We start from the raw sequence: 20,027 nt of genomic DNA on the forward strand, positions 1-20,027 counted from the left end.
ATGACTCCTGTGCTACATTCCAAGTGTTCTGTAGCCATTAAGTAGCTTTGTGAGAGGAACAGACTGAAATGTATGCCATTTTTCACTGATAATCTTTCTTCGCCAAAGATAGCTAGCCTGCATTTGCATCCACATTAAGAAATGGTGAGCTGCGTGCAGTTACTACACTCAAACTAAAGTCATTATAGCATCAATGACATTGTCGCGGCATTTGGATGCTAGCACAGGCTAGATGCAAGCTAAAACAGAGGGGGGGTTCAGGAATAACTACTTAAATTCACACAATTTTTGGAAAACGTGTATATTGCTCAAGTTGTATGGACTACTTTTATGGTAAAAAAAAATGTTTGGAACGACAGCAGGGTGAGTAAATGATGACAGAATTTTCATTATTTGGTTGAATGATTCTTTTAATATTGGGCAAGTGACTCCTCATAATTTACATAATCTCCACAAAGTGGGTGTGGTGAACAGAGGGTGTGGCTAAGGGGCCTGTGTGGTGCCCAATCCCACAGCATTAGCATATGCTGATAGCAGGCTGATAACCTGCTTTGTTTCTAGTGTGAGCCGGGCTTCTTTGAGCCAGTCCTGCGCCACACGGCGTGACTCGCCACGCAGTTGGTTGATGAATTTAGCGGCAAGTTCCAGGTCGCCGCGCTCGATGCTATAAGTAGCGTAGGCAAGCAGCTTAAATGTGTCGAGACCTTCAGATGCTAGTTTAGCAGGTGGCACTAACTGCTCACTCTCAAACAAAAGTAAGGACTGTAGATACGACAGGAAGTACTGGTAAAGGCTGTTGCGCGTTTCGTCAATAAGTGCCACGCGTCGTGCGAGCCGGCGGATGTCGTAGAAACGTGCTCGAAGAGAAGCTTCACTGTAGATCCCTCGGCTTAGAGACTCTTCGGGAACGGAAGTGGCCAACACCTGAGCAAACTCATTTTCTGCACAGCTCTCCTTAATGGCATGTACAGCGCCCTCTAAAGGCTCGGTGGGGGAATCAGCGCCTGCTGATTTGAGAGTGTAGTTCAAAGCCTCCACAGACAGCCACAGCTTGTGAGCTTTACGTGCCTCCTCTTCAGCAATCACATGACCTTAGGTAGAGAGCAAATATTTTATATAAATTAAACTTGGAGGGAAAAAAAAGGGGTTATACTTTTAACTGTGAATATAATTTAAAATTCTTTGTACAAAAAGTTACATTTGTAAACATTCAAGCTGTTATCAAATTTACTTAATGAAGTAATGAAAAAGTAATGAAGGGATTTATAAAGAATAAACACACTGGAAAGCCTTGGCATGACCTACTTTTTGTTTATGCATTATTTTATTGTAATTAACCTCTCCAACTCTGGTAAATTTTTGGGCTGCCGTCTGCAATTTATCACACTCAAATTTAAAAGTTCACCATTTACTACCCACTGGACTAATTGCAAAATATTGGTTTATTTTTTCAGAATCTTATGAAGAATATTTTTTTTTTCCCCCTAATTTTGTAAGCATGTAATTCTGGTTCTTTTCACTTCAGCTCCCTACAAAAAGTCTTATTTTATTCCACTAGATGGCAGAAAATACTAGAAAAAAATTGCTTTACCTTCCATCATAAAATAACGATCTGAAATGTAGGTGGTGCTCTAACGCATTTTAGCCCTCATATATGTGCTCCTTCATAGACATACAGTCTAATTTTCAGTTAATTCACCACCCCGATTGTTTCAATGAATATCTTGGCCTCCGAGTGGACTAGAAGCTCAATCTAGGTGTCATTAGAAAGCTGATTTTATAATCAATAGTCGATAACATATATTTCCGATGATTTGTTTAGCATGCTTTTCCTGCTGGACCCCATATTTTGTTACGAACATCTAAGCTATAACATTGGATTATTCGAACACAAGCAAGCTCACAAGTAAAAAATGGCAAATTGTTTAGAAAATGTTCTTTTTTGTTATTTTTTGTAACACAAATGCAGATGTTAAAAGTTCAGATTCTAAGCTTTCTAACGATAACCCATATGCAAGCCTTGAATATTTTAAGCGTAAACTTAATTTGCGATATAGCGCCCCCTTTTGGACCCACCGGTGGGTCCGCAGAGTTGAAGAGTTTAACTTAATATCGTTTTTCTTTCTTTTTATTTAAGTCTCTGCTTAGCTATAATAGAGAAGTTTACGTGTTAATGCATTGATGGATTGTTTGTTGTACATGGAAAATAAAAAAAATAAATAAAAAAAATAAAAAGTAGATTCGGACTCACTGTCTATGGCTTCTTCAATGCCCTTCAGCCGGGCGTAAGCGGCATTCATGTCCAGAGTGAAGGTGTCCAACTGTTCTTGAGTCAGTCTGCGGTAAAGAGTCTCCTGCTCCATCATCTTACTGTTCAGAATCTACACAGAAATTTCATTGAAGACCGTTCAACAGTTACACTTAATGCATTTTACTTTCTATATTTAAGTACTTTCTCCTGTCCCAGCCTAGTATTCTGCGTCAACTATAAGTAAGCTAATCGTAAGTTGACTTCCTGAAAACTAAAACACTAGCACTATCAAAACATTGCGCTGTTGTTTAAGCATCCCAACAATCCAAACATAGACTCCATCTATATTCTACTTTGAGACTACTTTAATTATGACTTATACCTTTTAGCTAAATAGTTAAATACTCAAATGATGAACAAATGTAAACATGTCCTATATGTCAGTGTTGGTACCTCCTGGGCCTCTTCTCGTAGCTCTTGTTCCTGCACCTTCAGCACGTCACGAAGGTGATCTGTGTGTGCAGCAGCCTGACGACGCAGTTGTGTCCTCATCTCAGCCTCCATCACCTCACGCATTTCCTGCACCTACAACACAAAGTCACCATTCACTTTCATTGAATGGAAAAAAGCTGAACTGTAAGTGAATGGTGACTGAGACTAACATTCTGCCTAACATCTCCTTTTGTGTTCTACAGAAGAAAGAGTTTAGAGCAATATGAGGGTAAGTAAATGATGACAGAATTTTCATGTTTGTGTGAACGCGATAGTATGCTAGTAGAATGCACTTATTGAATACTGTAGTATACCACCGCACATTTTGGCGAATGTAGTAGGTCATCCGGGTATGCATACATACAGACATATTGTATACAATGCACATTAAACATACTGGACACTATGTTTGGGCATTAGGACGATGTAATCGGATATCGATGATGTCTTACAAAGATTGACAATATCGGGAAATGGCAAAACCATGAATCTGGGAAGTCGCCAAATATATTAAACAGTGGCCAAGGTGTGAAACTAGCACCCTCCACCCGCAAAATGTGATGAGGCTGAGGGTGACGCAACAGGTGGATGACCTGCAAGACGTCTCGTAGTGATGCATGACAAGAAATGCTGCTAGACACAAAGATGCGCTTGAAGAAAAAACATTATATTTTTAAGAACAGACAAAAGAAAAGCGGTCAACGTTCGTGTCTGATTCTCTGTTTGTTCGTGTCCGATTTTCTGAGGTGTGCAGCACGAACCGGTCATGTGGAACAAGTGCATGTAAAGAGTTTTTACGGGGGTTTTTTTCTCTCTGTTTCATGAAAACTGTTTGCTAGAAAAATTTAATCTATGAGAATGCTGCAAATTATCTCCAATCATCTCAGGAGGTGCTGTGAGTTTAGCTTTATTTCCACACGGTTGGTATGCATTGTGAATGCAATTCTGCAGGTTCAGTAATATATCTCTTTCTACTAAAGAAACAATGACGAAAGGGATTAAATCATAATAATGATAATAAATAATACTGTATAACCAAAATGAATTACAAACACAAATTCGCAAAGAACACACATTGAAAGCATTCATTCACGAACACAAGGGCATTTATTAGGCTTACTTATTGTGATTATTATTGTTTTTACATGTTTAATTGTCTTTAGTTCTTAATCTATAAGCTATTAGTAATTTTCCATCTGTTGTCGTCGATGGATGCTTGCGTGACGGTAAATGAAGCCATTGGAGCCTGGGATTTGGGGAGGTGGTTAAATACGATTTTTTTTATCACTTTGTTATTTTTTTACTTTTTCCATTTAAAGTGCAATTTGAATTAAGAAATGTCTTTTGTTTATGTTTTACGTGTTTCAATAAACAAATACAATTTTTAAAGCAAAATCAATAAAAGCAACAAAAAGACCCTCAGTAGAAAGGTTGACGACGTAATCAGATATCGCAATATTTTTAAGGTGATTATCCCTAAAATATTGTTTACATATTGCCCAGGCCTAGTGCATACCATCAGGTGGATCTTTAATTTCAGCCATTTTCGAAATATGAAATGTCAAGGAAAGGTAAATATATTGTAAACGAATCATGTCATTATTGCGGTTGCAGTAGTGTCTATTGACGCACCTTCTTCTCCTGCTCGAGTCTCATGTCTTCACGGCTGTGCTCTACTGCAGAGATCACGGTTCTCTCTAGAGCTTTCTGATTCTCCAGCTTCTGCTGCTCTAGAGCAATCTCAATGTGGATCTGCTCTCTCACCCTCTGCTCTGCCAGCTCGCGGTTCATCTGATCGATGCGCCGGTGAGCGTGAGCGATCAGAGAGTTCAGATCATCTGTGCTCAGCTTTCCCGCTGAGAAAGAAACAGAAGAGCAGCATTAGAAATAATGTGAGTGACAGAGCTAGAGACACAGAGACATTTCCACGGCAGATTCAATGGGCCCGACCATCATACTGCATACAAAAATGCTGAGAACTGGCTAAAAAGGCGTTCTTATAGGATTAGACTGCTTGAAAACATCCCAGAGTTGTGACCTGACTGTTATCCAAACATAAGCATGGTGACAAAATGATGTGAACAAATAAAAGGAAAAGGTTCATTGTAAGGTTTCATAAGGTTTAACATAGCTCAACAGAAATGCAACTCTAAAGCAAACCTCACCCTGACGTCAATAAAAAGTACTTCTGCAAAAAGAGACTGATCTCTGAAAGGTGATGTACAAGACAAAAACAAAACAAAAAACAAAGCCAAAACAAAAATTAAAAAACCCCACTAAAAATCAAACAAATTACTTCTGCAAAAAGACGACTGATCTCTGAAAGATAATGGGGGAAAAAAAACACAAGGCCAAAACCAAAAACAATTACAAATAAAAAAAATCACTAAATAAAATTAAACTAAGTACTAAATAAAATGACAATCTAATTCAAATAAATAAATAAATCTGAATGTGAACTTAATACAACTATTTAAAATCTAACACTTATCTATATAAATAATAATATTTTTTTTACAATTTGTCATTTAAGGTGCTGTAAGCGTTTTAGCCATTCTGGAACTTCCACCAAACTAGCCGTTGAATTAGCCAAGCCCCCTCTTTCGAAAACCCTCACTAATAAGACACACAAACACACCAGAGACCGTTATGTTGGAGCAGATGGAGGGGGTCTCTCGGAGCATTTCACCGGCCGACCCTGTGCGTTTCGAGGGAGCAGGACACTGTAATGGCACTTAAACGAGCATATATGTCCTGCCCTGTGAACGTCCGCAATGATTGACAGGCAGAAAGTCTTCTTCTAATCAAACAATCTGACCATAGACATCATTTACCCCGTTGTTTACCCAGCCTAGGGCTGTTACAGAGACAGGAGTGATATTTCATGCCACCTATTTCAGTGATGTCTAGTAATAATGGCATTTTCTGTCATTTCATTAAAAAAATAATAATAACTTACAGCACCTTTAATTTCACTTTTTTAAAAGTAAAATTAATTGAGCAAACGTGATAAGCGACATACAAGTGTGAGGGTGTGTGTGAGATCTTACTGAGTCCTTTCCAGTTGGCTTGGATCTCAGGTGTGATGCTGGCAAGCTCCTTTTGGAACTGAGCTTTGGCCTCGTTCACCAGCTCACTGTACTGAGATACGATCATCGCCTCCGACTGCGCCGTCTGCACCTGCAGCACCGACAGACAATATTCAGGTGTGAGTTACAGCCTGCAGATGGGACATGCTGATATGACACTAGAGCTTCAGGGTGCCTGTCTCAATGGGATAACACACTCACTGCTTGTTGTTCACTGGGCTATGAACTGACCAAACTAATTACCTTGGTTACAACGTTATCCAGATCCACAATCATGCTGTGCAAGTTCTCCTCTGCGGCCAGGATCTGCGGCCTCGCTGCGTCAATCTTGGATTCTTTAGCGCTGTTGATCACTCCACGAAGTTTCTCGAGCTCTTTTCTGATTACACACAAAATAAAACAAATAGGGTTTCACCTTTTCTTCTTGTATCAGAGGCATATTGTCAAGATGGTTCTCAGTGATATCACATAAAGTGAAGCAGATCTCACTTGGCTTGGTGTAGGGCTTCTCCAGCTTCATCCACAGATTGGGTCCTATCACTAAGAGCCTCATTCAATGCTCTCCACTGAGCTGACTTCTCATCAGGAGGGGTCTGAACACAAACACACACACACACGATGGTGTAAGAACAAACAGAAAATAACTTGCTTCAAGTTAAGAAGACAGATACTGAACAGTAGATAGGCCCTGTTCGTAATATGCCTCTCTTTTGATTATTGTGTATGGATTTCGGGAGAGTCTCTGATTTAATGACAACATACATCAATCACTACGTCAGTGTTTTACTGCATAATAATTATCCTGCTGAGACTTGAGCATGACTGCTGTGTGCATTTTCCTTTTCCCTTTTGATTTGTAAGCAGTAGCACCTAATAAAGAAGAAAAAAATGTATGTCCTCATATGTGGACAGTGGGACTAAGTTTTGACATTTTAAATAATCCAAGCTATAGGAAGTCAGATTTTTTATTTTATTATGTTTCCAGGAGTGTTTGTTATTCATGTTTTTGAGACGTTACAGATTTTACATCAGAAATTTGCATAAATAATTCAGAATCAAAGTAATGGCCAGTAGGGCTCCAGATTCGATATTACAACAATATTTCCTATCCAATTCGATATTGTAAAGGGATCAATGGAAAGGAGGAGGCGAGAACCGGCTTGATAATATAAATAATATTTTTATATTAAACTTAAACACACACATGATGGACATGTCTGTAAACGATCTCTCTCTCCTCACACCACCGTCTGTCATCGGCCTTTATCCCTCTTGGAGGCTTAATTTGCCTGATAAGGGACCGGGTGTGTATGATCACGACCCAGCCCCGCCCTCCACCCAGCCATTGCTTTTCAATAAGTATTGCGATTTGATGTTTTGATACAAAAACTTTATTAAAAGATTTTAAAAAAATCTTTGTAATTTTTCTCAGAATGAAATGTCACAAACACAGTTGTGTCTGAAATTACAATTGTTTCACTCTGTAATATATAATTTGCAGGTAAAGGTTTGAGATGTGCAAATACCAATTGACCAGTCAGTGTGTTGTCTGAAATAGGCGACTATAAGGAACCCATGTAAAAGGCTGCATTATGTCCATTTGTATTCAGAAAATAATCATTTTAACTTATCAAACTAATTTTGTTATTTCAGAATATATTTACATAGGTTATTACTATTATCATAATGATAATTTTGCACCATACAAATGGAGGCTAAAGTGTGAACTTGTTCTAGAACCAATGTCGTTGCATGTTATTTGCATATGCATCCTGAGAGAATCTGAGCAGCGTTCTAATAGACAACTTTATTTATACGAGCTACTCCCAGATGACTGAGAGGAAAAAAAGTGAGAACTCCGCATTTGCACGTGTTCCACGAGACACGATCGAGCAGCGCGTGTTGCATCAAAGCATAAAATTTATTTCTGAACATAAAAGCAAATCAGACACATGCATTGCCGAAATGTCTTTCGTCTGTTCTTAAAATTATAAGCAGGCGTGTTTCCTCATGCACACATGTTTACAGGCTTGGGGAGTAATGGATTACTTGTAACAGTGTTAGGTAATCAGGATACAAAAAACTAGGTAACTGTAAACCGTTACAGTAACTTAAAACCAACCGTAATCAGATTAGTTAAATAAAAAAAATAAAAAAATGTAATACTTGTCAAGTATTACAAGTTTTAATTTCTGACAAAAGAAATTGTAAATTTTCCTGACATAAAGTGATACAGACAGCCATTTTTTTAGAATGAGAGATGGTTTAGATGCGCGTTTTCTTCGGGTTCTCTCTCATGACTCACTTGTCATTAATTAATATTAAAATGTGTTAAAATTAGTTAGCCTTAGCGCTCAAAGAAATCCGTGCAAATGTGCGCATCATTGCTGGTACGGCACAGAAATCCCCTGGTTTGCATGGTTGCAAATGCGATCTGTACTATATTAGCCAGGACGTCCTGCATGTTGTTCCATTCTGTATTGAAGCTGAGAAAAGACCCCTCCCCCAAGTGATCGGTACTTAAATCTTCATCATTTAAGGCAAAAAAAAAAAAACATTTTGAATAGACGTTTTGAATACAACAACAATACAATAATAAACTTAATATATGCCCCTGGAAACCCTGATATGAATTTCTCTCCTTTTCAAACCTGATGATTTTGCATCCCTAAATTAACAAATCCAAATTGTACACATAAATATCAAATTAAATGAAAATGTGTTTTAAGTTCTCAGGAAAGAAAGTTCAATGAAGAATTTCTCTGATTTTGATCAATTATTGTTGAGAACATTTCAAATGTCTGGGTGACGAAAACATTCAGGCAAATGTAACATGTTCAACACTTATAGTAATTAGGAATAAGTAATTGAAAGACACACTAAAAGTTGAAATTTGTTTTGATCAATTCTTTAAAATTTGATTTTGTTTTCTTTTTGGAATCAACTTTTTTCCCCTTTAAAATCCTCCTTAAACATAAAAATCAGCCATAAACTGTTAGCTGGTGATGTTTGACTTTAGATCTTGAGCAAGCAGAGGAAAGACTCTCCAGCATTTCATTATGACAATAATAACAATGATGATGTTCATGTGTGATCTACTAATTGAATACAGTCTGATGTTAATGAATAGAGCAATGGTAGAATTACACATTGCAGTGTTTTGAATCTGAGGTATATCCTGTCAGATTTAGTTTAATGTTAACCAAGACATAATTCAGTGCATCTGTTCTGATTATATTTGCTTTATGAGAAATTGTCTTTTTCTGTAGCAGACAGAGAACTCACCTGATTTCTTTAAAATACAGAGTTGTTCTACATTAACAGCTCATTTTCTGTTTTCTTGGAATGGTGCAGTGTACCTGTTTCTTTTCCTTAGATATAATAACAGCTACAACAGTCCTCATAATATTACTCAAACATCTTCTGTTTGCATTCAAGACATAATTGAAAGCTTTAGAGATCATATTGATTTTATCTTGACTTTATTTACATATGTGCCCTTGTGGTAATCCAAAAGTAATTAAAAGTAATCCAATTGCATTACTTTTTCACTGTAATTGGATTACTTTACTGATTACATGTATTGTTAAGTAATCAATAATCTGTAACAGATTACATTAAAAAAGTAACCCTCCTAACCCTGCGTGTTTGAGTCTAGCGGTATTTCTTGTAAAATTACCCACAATTACACACGTATACCCAGGCGGTTACATATTGTGTGGTGCAACATGTAGTTTATGAGCATCTAACAGTTAATTAGCTTTTCTACAGCTAAACTATATATTAAAAGCAGTGTCAGACAGAATCTGCAGAACGGCTTCTGGCAAATACTCTCCACACCACCTCACAAATTAGCTTTTGGATTATGCATAAAAACAAGAACACTGATCACAGCGAGGGTTTTGACATCCGACAGTGAACAAATGGCGCTTCATGGCTGTAGCAGCGGTGCATTAAATGATTAAATGTAAAGAATTTAAGAGACAAAACTTATCTGTGAGAAAACCTGTTAATGTGGAACTGCACAAATACAACTTAAAAATATGTTTTTCGATCAGGGAGATGATTTTAAAATCATTTGGCTCAAGAATCGCGATTTGTAACAAGCGATTTTTTCTGTTGTCCAGCATCATCCAATCACTTTTAAAATAAATTGCTACATTTTAAATTCTGAACTCATGTACTGATGATTTCCATTGTCCCATTTCAGCCAAGCAAGTTGAGACTGCAGCCTAAAAACTGAACTTTTGGTCGGATTTTAGGAGTGAATGCACTTAGCTGTTTAGAGAGCTATATAGGATGCTCCCCATTTAGTGAATGACTCAACCTTCAGTGTGCTGTCTGTCTGCACTGGTCTCAGAACAGTTCAAAAAGCATCTTTTTTTCATCCTAACTCCATATAAATCCTCTAAAAGCAACATTGTTCAGCTTTTGGATGAACCACTTGATTCTCAATGCGATGTGCTGTAAAAATAAGATTTCTAAAGAAAAAATGCACTAAATTACACATTAGTGTACATTGTGTTTACCAAGTAGAGTTTCACAATAAAATCGCTCCAATTTAAAAATGGCATATCGTATGCAAATAGAGGCTCTAATTTTTGGACTCGAACAGGATTCTTACCAGATGTAGTTTTGTTGGCGTTTCTCCTAAAGACAAACTCTGCTGTGATTGGCACAATGTTGTTTTGTCAAATGAATCGGTGTGTCAAAAGTTTAACCCTTTACTGACAGCACAGAATCTTCTGAACTGAGATCAGTAAGTCTGAACTGTCCTCTGGTCTAACGGCCATGCACGTGGTGAAGCGCAAAAAACTAAGAGCGTAAAAAAAAAAAAAGTGCACCATTTCTCGCTTTTCGTCATTTCAAACATGACGTTTAGAGCAGAATTCTCAATTTTTTTAGTCGAGTACTTGTATTAACTGAGCTTCAGAAGTGCACCCTTCTCATCTGTGTCACTACATGTTTATATCAGGGATAATGAAGCGGTTACCCAAAACACACCTTAATACCAGGTTTTAACAGAGCCATAGATAGGATTTCATATGATGTAATGGCCCGAGTTTGTGTCTGCGTTCACCTGTGAGTCCATGGCCTCTTTGAGTTTGTGTGTGTGTGCTGCGATGGCGGTCAGTGCAGCCTCCTGAGCTCCGATGGCCTGCAGCGTGACCTTTGCTGAGCTGCCCAAAGTTTCCTCCAGTCCAGCAGTCAGAGCTGAGATTCATAGAAAAAAGAGACACAGTATACACATAACCTACACATGCTTAACTGCCTCCTTTTTAAGTTCTGTTAATTGTTACAGTACTTATTTTTAATATGTGAAGGTCTGATCAAGAACTGCAGAACTAAACACAGAATGAAGATGTAGTCTATTCAAGTCATATGATTCAAGAAAATATTTGGATGCAAACCTGTCAGAGCATCCTGCTCAGCTTTGTCCCGTTCAGCCAGTCGAGCGGTCACTTCCTCTGCTGGTCTCTCCTTCAGCACAGGCTCATGATGAGCACACTCTTCAGCCACACACACACAAGCACAAAACGCACATTTAGCTAATATATCAGGGTTCCCAGATCTTTTGACCAATTAGTTTGTTAAAAAAATAAAAAACATATTATTATTATTATTAATAATACACACAGCCAAAAGTTTGGAATAATGTACATATTTTGCTCTTATGGTAAGAAATTGGTACTTTTATTCACCAAAGTGGAATTCAACTGATCACATTGTATAGTTGGTACATTAATAACATGAAAAATTATTATTACAGTTCAGAACTTCATCAAAAAGTTCACATAAAAAAATCCAACATGTGCAGCAATGACAGCTTTGTAAATCAGGTGACCTTTCACCCCACACTTCCTGTAGCACTTGCATAGATGTGTCTGTCTTGTCGGGCACTTCTCACACACCTTACAGTAGCTGATCCCACAAAAGCTCAATGGGGTTAAGATCCATAACACTCTTTTCCAATGATCTGTTGTCCAATGTCTGTGTTTCTTTGCCCACTCGAACCTTTACTTTTTGGTTTCGGTTTCAAAAGTGGCTTTTTCTTTGCAATTCTTCCCATAAGGCCTCCTGAGTCTTCTCTTTACTGTTGTACATGAAACTGGTGTTGAGCGGGTAGAATTCAATGAAGCTGTCAGCGGAGGACAAATGAGGCGTCTATTTCTCAAACTAGAGACTCTGATGCATTTATCCTCTTGTTTAGTTGTACATCGGGCCTTCCACCTCTCTTTCTGTCCTTCATAGAGCCATTTGTCCTTTGCCTTTGAAGACTTTAATGTACACCTTTGTATGAAATATTCAGTTTTTTGGAAATTTCAAGCATTGTATAAACTTAACTATTGACCTTAAGACATGACAGTCTATTGAATACTGTGGCAACTCAAAAACAAAGACAATGTTAAGCTTCATTTAACGAACCAAATAGCTTTCAACTGTGTTTGATATAATGGCAAGTGATTTTCTAGTACCAAATTAGCAATTTAGCATGATTACTCAAGGATAAGGTGTTGGAGTGATGCTGCTGTCTAGATTTGATCAAAAATGACTTTTTTCAAATAGTGATGTTGCTGTTTTTTACATCAGTAATGTCCTGACTATACTTTGTGATCAGTTGAATGCCACTTTGGTGAATTAATGTGCCAATTTCCTTCCAAAACAGCAAAATCTGTACATTATTCCAAACTTTTGGCCGCCAGTGTATATATATGTATTTTTTTCAAACATCCAATTTATGACTTTATAACAGTGAATTTTCAATGTGGTCTCAGGCTTTTGGACCTCACTGTATATTTATTTATATCAGCAATACAACTACCAACGGCCACCCTGTTGTCTAGATATTTGCAATGCACTTGGAAAAACCCATATCGGTTGAAATGATGGTGTAAAATATGCAAAATTCTAGCATACTCAGCACATACTTTCATTCACTTCTGCAAAACATAGATATTCTTTGATCAAGAGGACTTTGAAAGAGAAACACTGTTACAAACAACCAAATAAAACCAGTCATTAATACAGTCACAATCATACACAATCCTACACATGAGGTTAAATGTGTGTTGGTTCTTGGGAGAGAATGCTGGTTAGTAATGTTGGGTTGGTAAAGAAATGAACAAACACATCGAAGAAAGGGATCCATGCAGAGGAATGGAGAAGAAGAGAATACTGTATGTTAGTGTGGGTTAGATGATATAACTGTGCACTGGGATGGTTTGTTGTAATGTCTGAACAGAGCGATAGTTGAGCGCATGCAGTGAGGAAGAGACACGCATGCCATCTGCCTGACAACTAATCTGATGAAGACTTTAAAAAAAATAGAGACACTGGTTCTGGATCAGTTGTCAGAAGCAGAAAGCCTTGTGAATGATCCATTGCTGACCTGCTGGGGGGGTTGAGACTGGGCGTTCAGGTTGGGTATCATCGCTTGTACCTGGCGCGGGCATAGAAGGCACATCGCTGATAGCTGAAATAATATGAGCCACTGAGGCGGAGGCTTCTGTAAACAACATTATGACTCACGTGAGAAATATAGATCAAACTACAGCCACTGTGAATGACTGGAGAACTGATCAAAGGTGACAATTACTGTGAGGATTATTTTCTGGGCATCTGTACACAGATTAAACAGAAATAATACTGTTTGAGTTCCTTTGATATTATGCAGATTTGAGTCCAGGACAAGATTAGACATTCAGCTGAGCTCAGTCAATGTTTAACTAATATAATGAGACAAATGGGAAATTCTAACAAAAGACTGATTTCATTGAGGCCACACAAGATTTGTGTGGCCAAGATTTTCTTTAAGGAATGTGAAAAGGGAAGTCTGAAATCATTGTAAACAGTAAAAAAAAAAAAATCTTTAAAATAAATTTCCTGTGACATGTCCAGATAAATTCTCATTACTGCAACACAAAACCTTGTCCAAAAATCTGAGAAGCTGGTTAGTTTGGAAAATAATTCAAATTAATTTGAACTTTACATGTCAACATTTATTAGAGACTCTAAACAAATATAAATTTCTCACCAAATCTGATTTATAAATTAACCATTTATCTCATTACCGCAACACACCTACCAATTTCACTGTTGATGAGAGAGGGCAACAGAGAATGGCCAGACTGGTTTGAACTGACAAACTAACTCAGATAACCACTCTGTACAATTGTGGTGAGAAGAATATCATCATATCAGAATGCTATTCTAAGATGCAGGTTAGTGCCGTTTTAGGCAGGTGATTTTAATGTTGTGGCTTATCTGTGTATATATATGTACAAAAAAATAAAGTATGTGAACCCTTTGGAATTAGCTGGTTTTCTGCATTAATTGGTCATAAAATGTGATCTCATCTTCATCAAAGTCGCAATTATAGCAGACTCATGAACATAAATGTTAACCAGCTCCAATGATTCCTTCAAGTCTTTAGCTGTCATTATAGGGTCCTAGGATCCTTTGAGTCATCTTGGCTGGACGGCCACTTCTAGAGAGAGTAGCCACAGTACTAAATAGTCTCCATTTATAGACAATTTGTCTAACAGTGGACAGATGAATACCTAACCTCTTTAAGATATCTTTGTTACCCTTTCCTGCTGTATGCAAAGCAACAATTATTGATCGTAGGTCTTCTGAGATCTCATTTTTGCAAGGCATTGTCCATGTCAGCAGATGGTTCTTGAGAATAGCAGACTCAATATGTTTGAGTGCTTTTTATAAGTCAAAGTAAATCTAACCCACACCTCCAATCTAGTTTCATTTAATTGGATGCCAGGTTTACCAACTCCTGACTTTAATTAGCCTTTGTTGACATCATTAGCCTAAGGGTTCACATACATTTTTAAACCTACATTGTGAATGTTTAAATGATGTATTAAATATGTACAAGAACAATACAATAATGTGTGTTATTAGTTAAAACAGATTGTGTTTGTCCATCTTAGATGAAGAACAAACCAGATTTTAAGACAAATTTATACATAAATGCAGGTAATTCTAAAGGGTTCACATACTTTTCCTTGCCAATGTATATCGACCACCCTGCTCTATAGATCTCGACAAACTTTCATTTCAAACTATGTCTATTTCACATTAGGATCAACTACACTCTTGAAAATAAACTGCATTCTTTGAAAGAAAAAAATAAATAAATTACAATTCTGATAACTCTGTAACAAGGTCAAACACTAAATGTAACCTCTTAACCTTTCACCTAATGTCATTTTAAGGCAGGTCAGCAGTCTGTGCATAATTAAAAATGCCATGATCATTAAAAACAAAAAACATCATTAATTATTTACAGATCTAATACATGTGAAAATGTAGATTCCACTTCTGTAGATAATCCTTGTTGCTTTAAAACCTGCTAGTGTCTAACTATAAAGAAGTGTGTGATGTTTTTGTGTTTGTTAGGTTATTGTTGAGAATCACTGGAGGTCCAACATATATAGCATAAGAGATTTCAAGCTTATTACCATTTTTAACTTCCTGCACAACATAAGAGGCATATTCTATACTATTATTGATAACACATTTCAGTTTTAAAGAGCAAATAGTGGAAATATCAGGGACAAGTTTAAAGGTGCGTACACACTGCCAGCGACATCGCGCACGACAGCGACTCCATACCATTCATTTTCAATGCGAGCACAGCGACTTCCGGCGACACGAGCTGTTGCGACCGTTGGCGCTACATGTGGGCGTGTCCAGCGACGCGACAAAGTTGAGACAAGTTCAACTTTATTCAAATGAAGAGTGACTAACGGAAGCGACAGCCAATAGGAGAGAAGACGGGAGAGCTCACGTGATCCTTCTCTCTCTCTCTCTCTCTCTCTCAGCTCCTGCAGTAACGGAAAGATGGATGAAAGGCTAATTCTTGCTGTTAGAAATTTTCCAGTGCTCTATGATACATCTCTTCCCACGTACAAGGACATTTTTAAGAAAAATACTGCGTGGAAAGGTGCATCTGAGATCGCGGGGATTTTATGGACCCAGACAGACCGGCATTTGCATTTTCGCCGCAGATAAACAGCCGCTATGGCAAACAGCACACCTTGTTTCTCATTCATCTTTGATATAAAGCATTTTATGTACTGATTCCATTTACATTTAGTCTTTTCCCTCCAAAATGTTTGTTTTTAGTGGCAAGAAAAGAGATTCGCTGTCAACAGCAATGGAATGACATCCGTGAATGTCATTTATAAACGTTATTAGGTAACCAGTAGTGGGAACGCCCACTAGCGACTTCACCGCCAGCCACTGGCGACCTGCAGCGACAAAGTCGCTGGCAGTGTGTACGCACCTTAAGTGGGTATCTATCTAAATACATCTTTAAATCTCATAAGCACAAAATAACTACATTCACTCACCCTCTAGTGTCTGTGTGGTTGATGCTGGAGCTTTCTCCACAGCATGTGGAGCTTCCACTGGTGCTGGATCAGGCTTCTTCCCTTTAGCTTTGGGCTGCTTTGATTCCTTGGTGACTTCTGGTAATGAGGATATCTGCAGGGGTTCAAGCTTTCCCTAAAACAACAAAAAATAAAAAACATCTAAAATTGCTATTTACCTAACTGACAGTACACAGTATGACAACAGATGGATAGACAAAATCTGCAGTAGATTAAGTAAATAAATATGTCTTATCTAAATCTCAAAGGCAGGCAATTAAAGTGAGAGTTGTGTATCTTACCAGTTTCTTTTGTATTGGGACGAATGGAGGAGGTGGTGGGCCAAGTGTCATCTCAAACAGCTGATCAGAGTAAGGAACACTTTTCTCTACATTTGTCCGAAATTTAGGGTCCCATTTAGCATAAAGGATTGTACCACCAAGACCTCCACCGACTGTTAAAAGACTGGCAGCCACTATTTTCCCAGCAGTAGATCTGCAGTACGAAAACAAAAGATCTAATATGAGATACAAGTGTTTTATTTGTATATTATACTGTATACATGATTTATAGTTTCTAACCCAACATATTAAGGTTCACACAATGCAAAGGCATTTAATGAACATATATTGCACAGATAATGAATCTATAACAAAGATTCAATTGTACATAATAGAGTACTTTTGTGTGTTTAAAGGGATAGTTTACCCTAAAATAAATATTCTTATCATTTAAGAATATCATACTCTTATCATTTATTCACTCTCATGACATCCCAGATGTGTATGACTTACTTTCTTCAGCAGAACACAAATGAAGATTTTTAGAAGAATATCTCAGCTCTGTAGGTTCATACAATGCAAGTGGATGGTGATCAACACTCCAAAACCCACAGACAATCATTGTTAATGTAATCCATACAACTTCAGTGGTTCAATATTTAAGTAAATACTTAAATCAATATTTAAGTAATTTTCATTATAACTGTATACTTCCAATGCGCGTCCACGAGGGGAATCAGTTCACTTTACCTCTCGTATGACGTAAGCTCGTTGAAATTTTCCCGAGAGAACTGACATTAAACAACCGGAAGTGCAGCTTGATTTGTTTACAAAAGAACATTGTTAACAAGCTGAACATGCCAGCACACTTACTAGAGGCAGCATGACCCAAGTCCCCTCATGGAGGTGCATCGGAGAGTGACAGGAAGTAATCAATTAGGACTTACATTTTGACCTGTTTCTCAACCAAAGCAATCGTATCACTTTAGAAGACATTGATTTAAACACTGGTGTATTATATTTTACATTTACAACGACTGTCTGTGCTTTTTGGAGCTTTAAAGTGCTGATCACCATCCACTTCCATTGTATGGACCAACAGAGCTGAGATATTCTTCTAAAAATCTTTGTTTGTGTTCTGCTGAAGAAAGAAAGTCATACACATCTGGGAGATGTACAAATGATGAGATGATTTAAATTTTTGAGTGATCTATTCCTTTATGGTTCAATTTTCAGTTTGATGCCACACGGTATCTCGTACCCGGAGTCTCCGGCAGTGGTGTATCTGCGGCAGTGCTGTAATGGATGGGCCGTCACTTTACCACACACACATTGCTGCAGAGAAACAAACAAATGTTCACCAAAACATCAGGTCACATGCACAAAAGGAAATTACACATTATTCCTTCTACATTGACCAGTGCCAACTTGCAATGTTATTTTACATGTATGTTGAATAAAATAGCTCAAAAGGTGTTAAAAATTTACCATTTCACAAAACAAATTTCCATCTTAAAATGTTAAATAAATAAAAATAAATAAATCATCGTTGAACCCCATAGTGTACACATTTTATTCTCCATTAAAAAAATGGAATGACCTGTTGTCACTAAGCATGAGTTCATTTTCTTAATGGCCAAGAGTGAGTTCGGAAGCTGTTTAAGACAACATTAATGCATTATTCATAACAGTAGCTTACTGTAGAAAACGAAAGGCTGCGTTTATGTGAGAAACTTTGTGAACTTTTCACGGACAAGGTCACGTCCTTCCATTGGACATAACTAACAAACACCTCAAGGTGTGTAGAGTAGTTGTTTAAATTAAACAACATTCAACTAAAACATATTTCAGTAAAATAAATTGTACATTTAAAAAAGGTGAACAAATACAAAAATATTTCCCGACAGCTTTTGGTTTGCTTCGTTGTGAGGATGACAGAAAATATGAATCATACAGAGCCCGCCTATATTTACGCTCCCGTAAAATCCTGGGTGTCTATTGGTGGATGGATGTATCACTCACAAAACAAGAGATTTCATTGGCTCGACATTTCAGCCTGTCAATCTCGAACCAACTCTTTCTATCTGTTACGTCGTTTACGTACAGCAGCATTTTTACCCAGTGTGCTACTTATACCGTGTCAAATAACATCTCCGAAATGAAACCATCAAATTTTTCTCGCAGTTTATTTCGTGAAAAAGTGGATAATTAACTGAACACTATATTTGTTATTATAATCCTCAATTAAATTAAATGCGCAATATACGGCGGGCCTCGCTGTGGGTCACTGAATGACCGTTCTCAACATGCTAGCAGAATAAAACTCACCCGCGCCGCTGCATGAGCCCCTTTCCAACAGACGCGCAGCATGTTTGCAATTTCTGTATTTGAGTGATGGATTAAAGATGAGAAATGTGCGATCCGATTCAGCAAAACATTATAAAGTGATCAACCTCAACTGCAATGTTGCCCCAACACACAGTAGATTAGCTCCAACACGGGTGCGCGTAGTGACAGAGGCGCGCATGCGCAGTAGGCACACCCAAAACCGAACATACGTCATGGGTTCACGGCACAGAAATATTCATTTTCAAAATATTTTTTTTTTTTTGTGGTCCTTACATATTCCTATACTATGTGATCTTAATGATATAATTTTATGCTCAGATGATGAAAATGGCCTTCAACTGAAACATCAGGTGCACCAATGTGCACCAAATATTTATCATGTTGATTACCGTTACTAACTGCAAAATCTTTTAAATAAATATGAATACTCCTTCAAACAACTTTCAGCGTTATTTGTCATTTTTTAGGACAGTTATGCTACTACCAAAAATAGTGGTAACAATAGTAGTAACCATGGTATTTCTATTTTCACTAATTAAAAAATAAAAGTCCCAAATTGTGCCCGCTATTTGGAACGCAACTGTAGTAATACCATTTTATTTTTTAATTATTATTAAAATGTACCATGGCAAAACCATAATTTTTTAACATGTTCATGCCATGGTCCTCTCTGACTTACTTTGCAGTACCATGTAAAAACAATAGGGTACCCATTCAATTGCCATCTCTAATATACCATTACTGTACCGTACATAATAAAATAATAATAAAAAAAAAAGATTCCAGTCTCTTCAGCATTTAAACACTACATTGTGTTTATGTTATTCAACTCAGAAAAAAATGCTAAATGACTGCATTACAACTAAATGTATGTCCTAAATACATGTACATTTTGTAACATTAGGTGTTAAAGGGATAGTTCACCCAATAATTAAAATTCTCATATTGACTCACCCTCGTGCCATCCAAGATGTGTGTGACTTACTTTCTTCTGCTGAACACAAATTAAGTTTAGAAGAATATCTCAGCTCTGTGGGTCCATACAGTGCAAGTAAATGGTGACCAAAACTTTAAAGGTCCAAAAGGCACATAAAGGCAGCACAAAAGTAACCCATACGACTCCAGCTGTTACATACATGTCTTCAGAAGGGATATGATAGGTGTGGGTGAGAAATAG

General features: G+C 37.4%; 1 protein-coding gene across 2 annotated transcripts; it reads right to left on the minus strand.

The window, feature by feature from the left end:
* Positions 1 to 255: 255 nt before the first annotated feature.
* Positions 256 to 19,023, minus strand: LOC127659681 (MICOS complex subunit MIC60-like). 2 transcript variants are annotated; one of them, XM_052149605.1, is made up of 14 exons: positions 18,830 to 19,023; positions 17,763 to 17,836; positions 16,523 to 16,715; positions 16,203 to 16,356; positions 13,223 to 13,339; positions 11,244 to 11,342; positions 10,913 to 11,046; positions 6,322 to 6,425; positions 6,076 to 6,211; positions 5,794 to 5,923; positions 4,376 to 4,599; positions 2,705 to 2,836; positions 2,252 to 2,381; positions 256 to 1,091 (listed from the first exon to the last, which is right to left on the minus strand). In XM_052149605.1, exons 1-14 carry the CDS (start codon positions 18,869 to 18,871, stop codon positions 484 to 486), a joined length of 2,277 nt encoding a protein of 758 aa, XP_052005565.1. In that variant the 5' UTR covers positions 18,872 to 19,023; the 3' UTR covers positions 256 to 483. The 2 variants fall into 2 exon arrangements, with proteins under 2 accessions (XP_052005565.1, XP_052005563.1); XM_052149603.1 differs by having other exon boundaries at positions 11,244 to 11,348.
* Positions 19,024 to 20,027: the final 1,004 nt, after the last annotated feature.

Source organism: Xyrauchen texanus, chromosome 19 (genome assembly GCF_025860055.1).
Source record: "Xyrauchen texanus isolate HMW12.3.18 chromosome 19, RBS_HiC_50CHRs, whole genome shotgun sequence".
Taxonomy (NCBI): Eukaryota; Metazoa; Chordata; class Actinopteri; order Cypriniformes; family Catostomidae; genus Xyrauchen; species Xyrauchen texanus.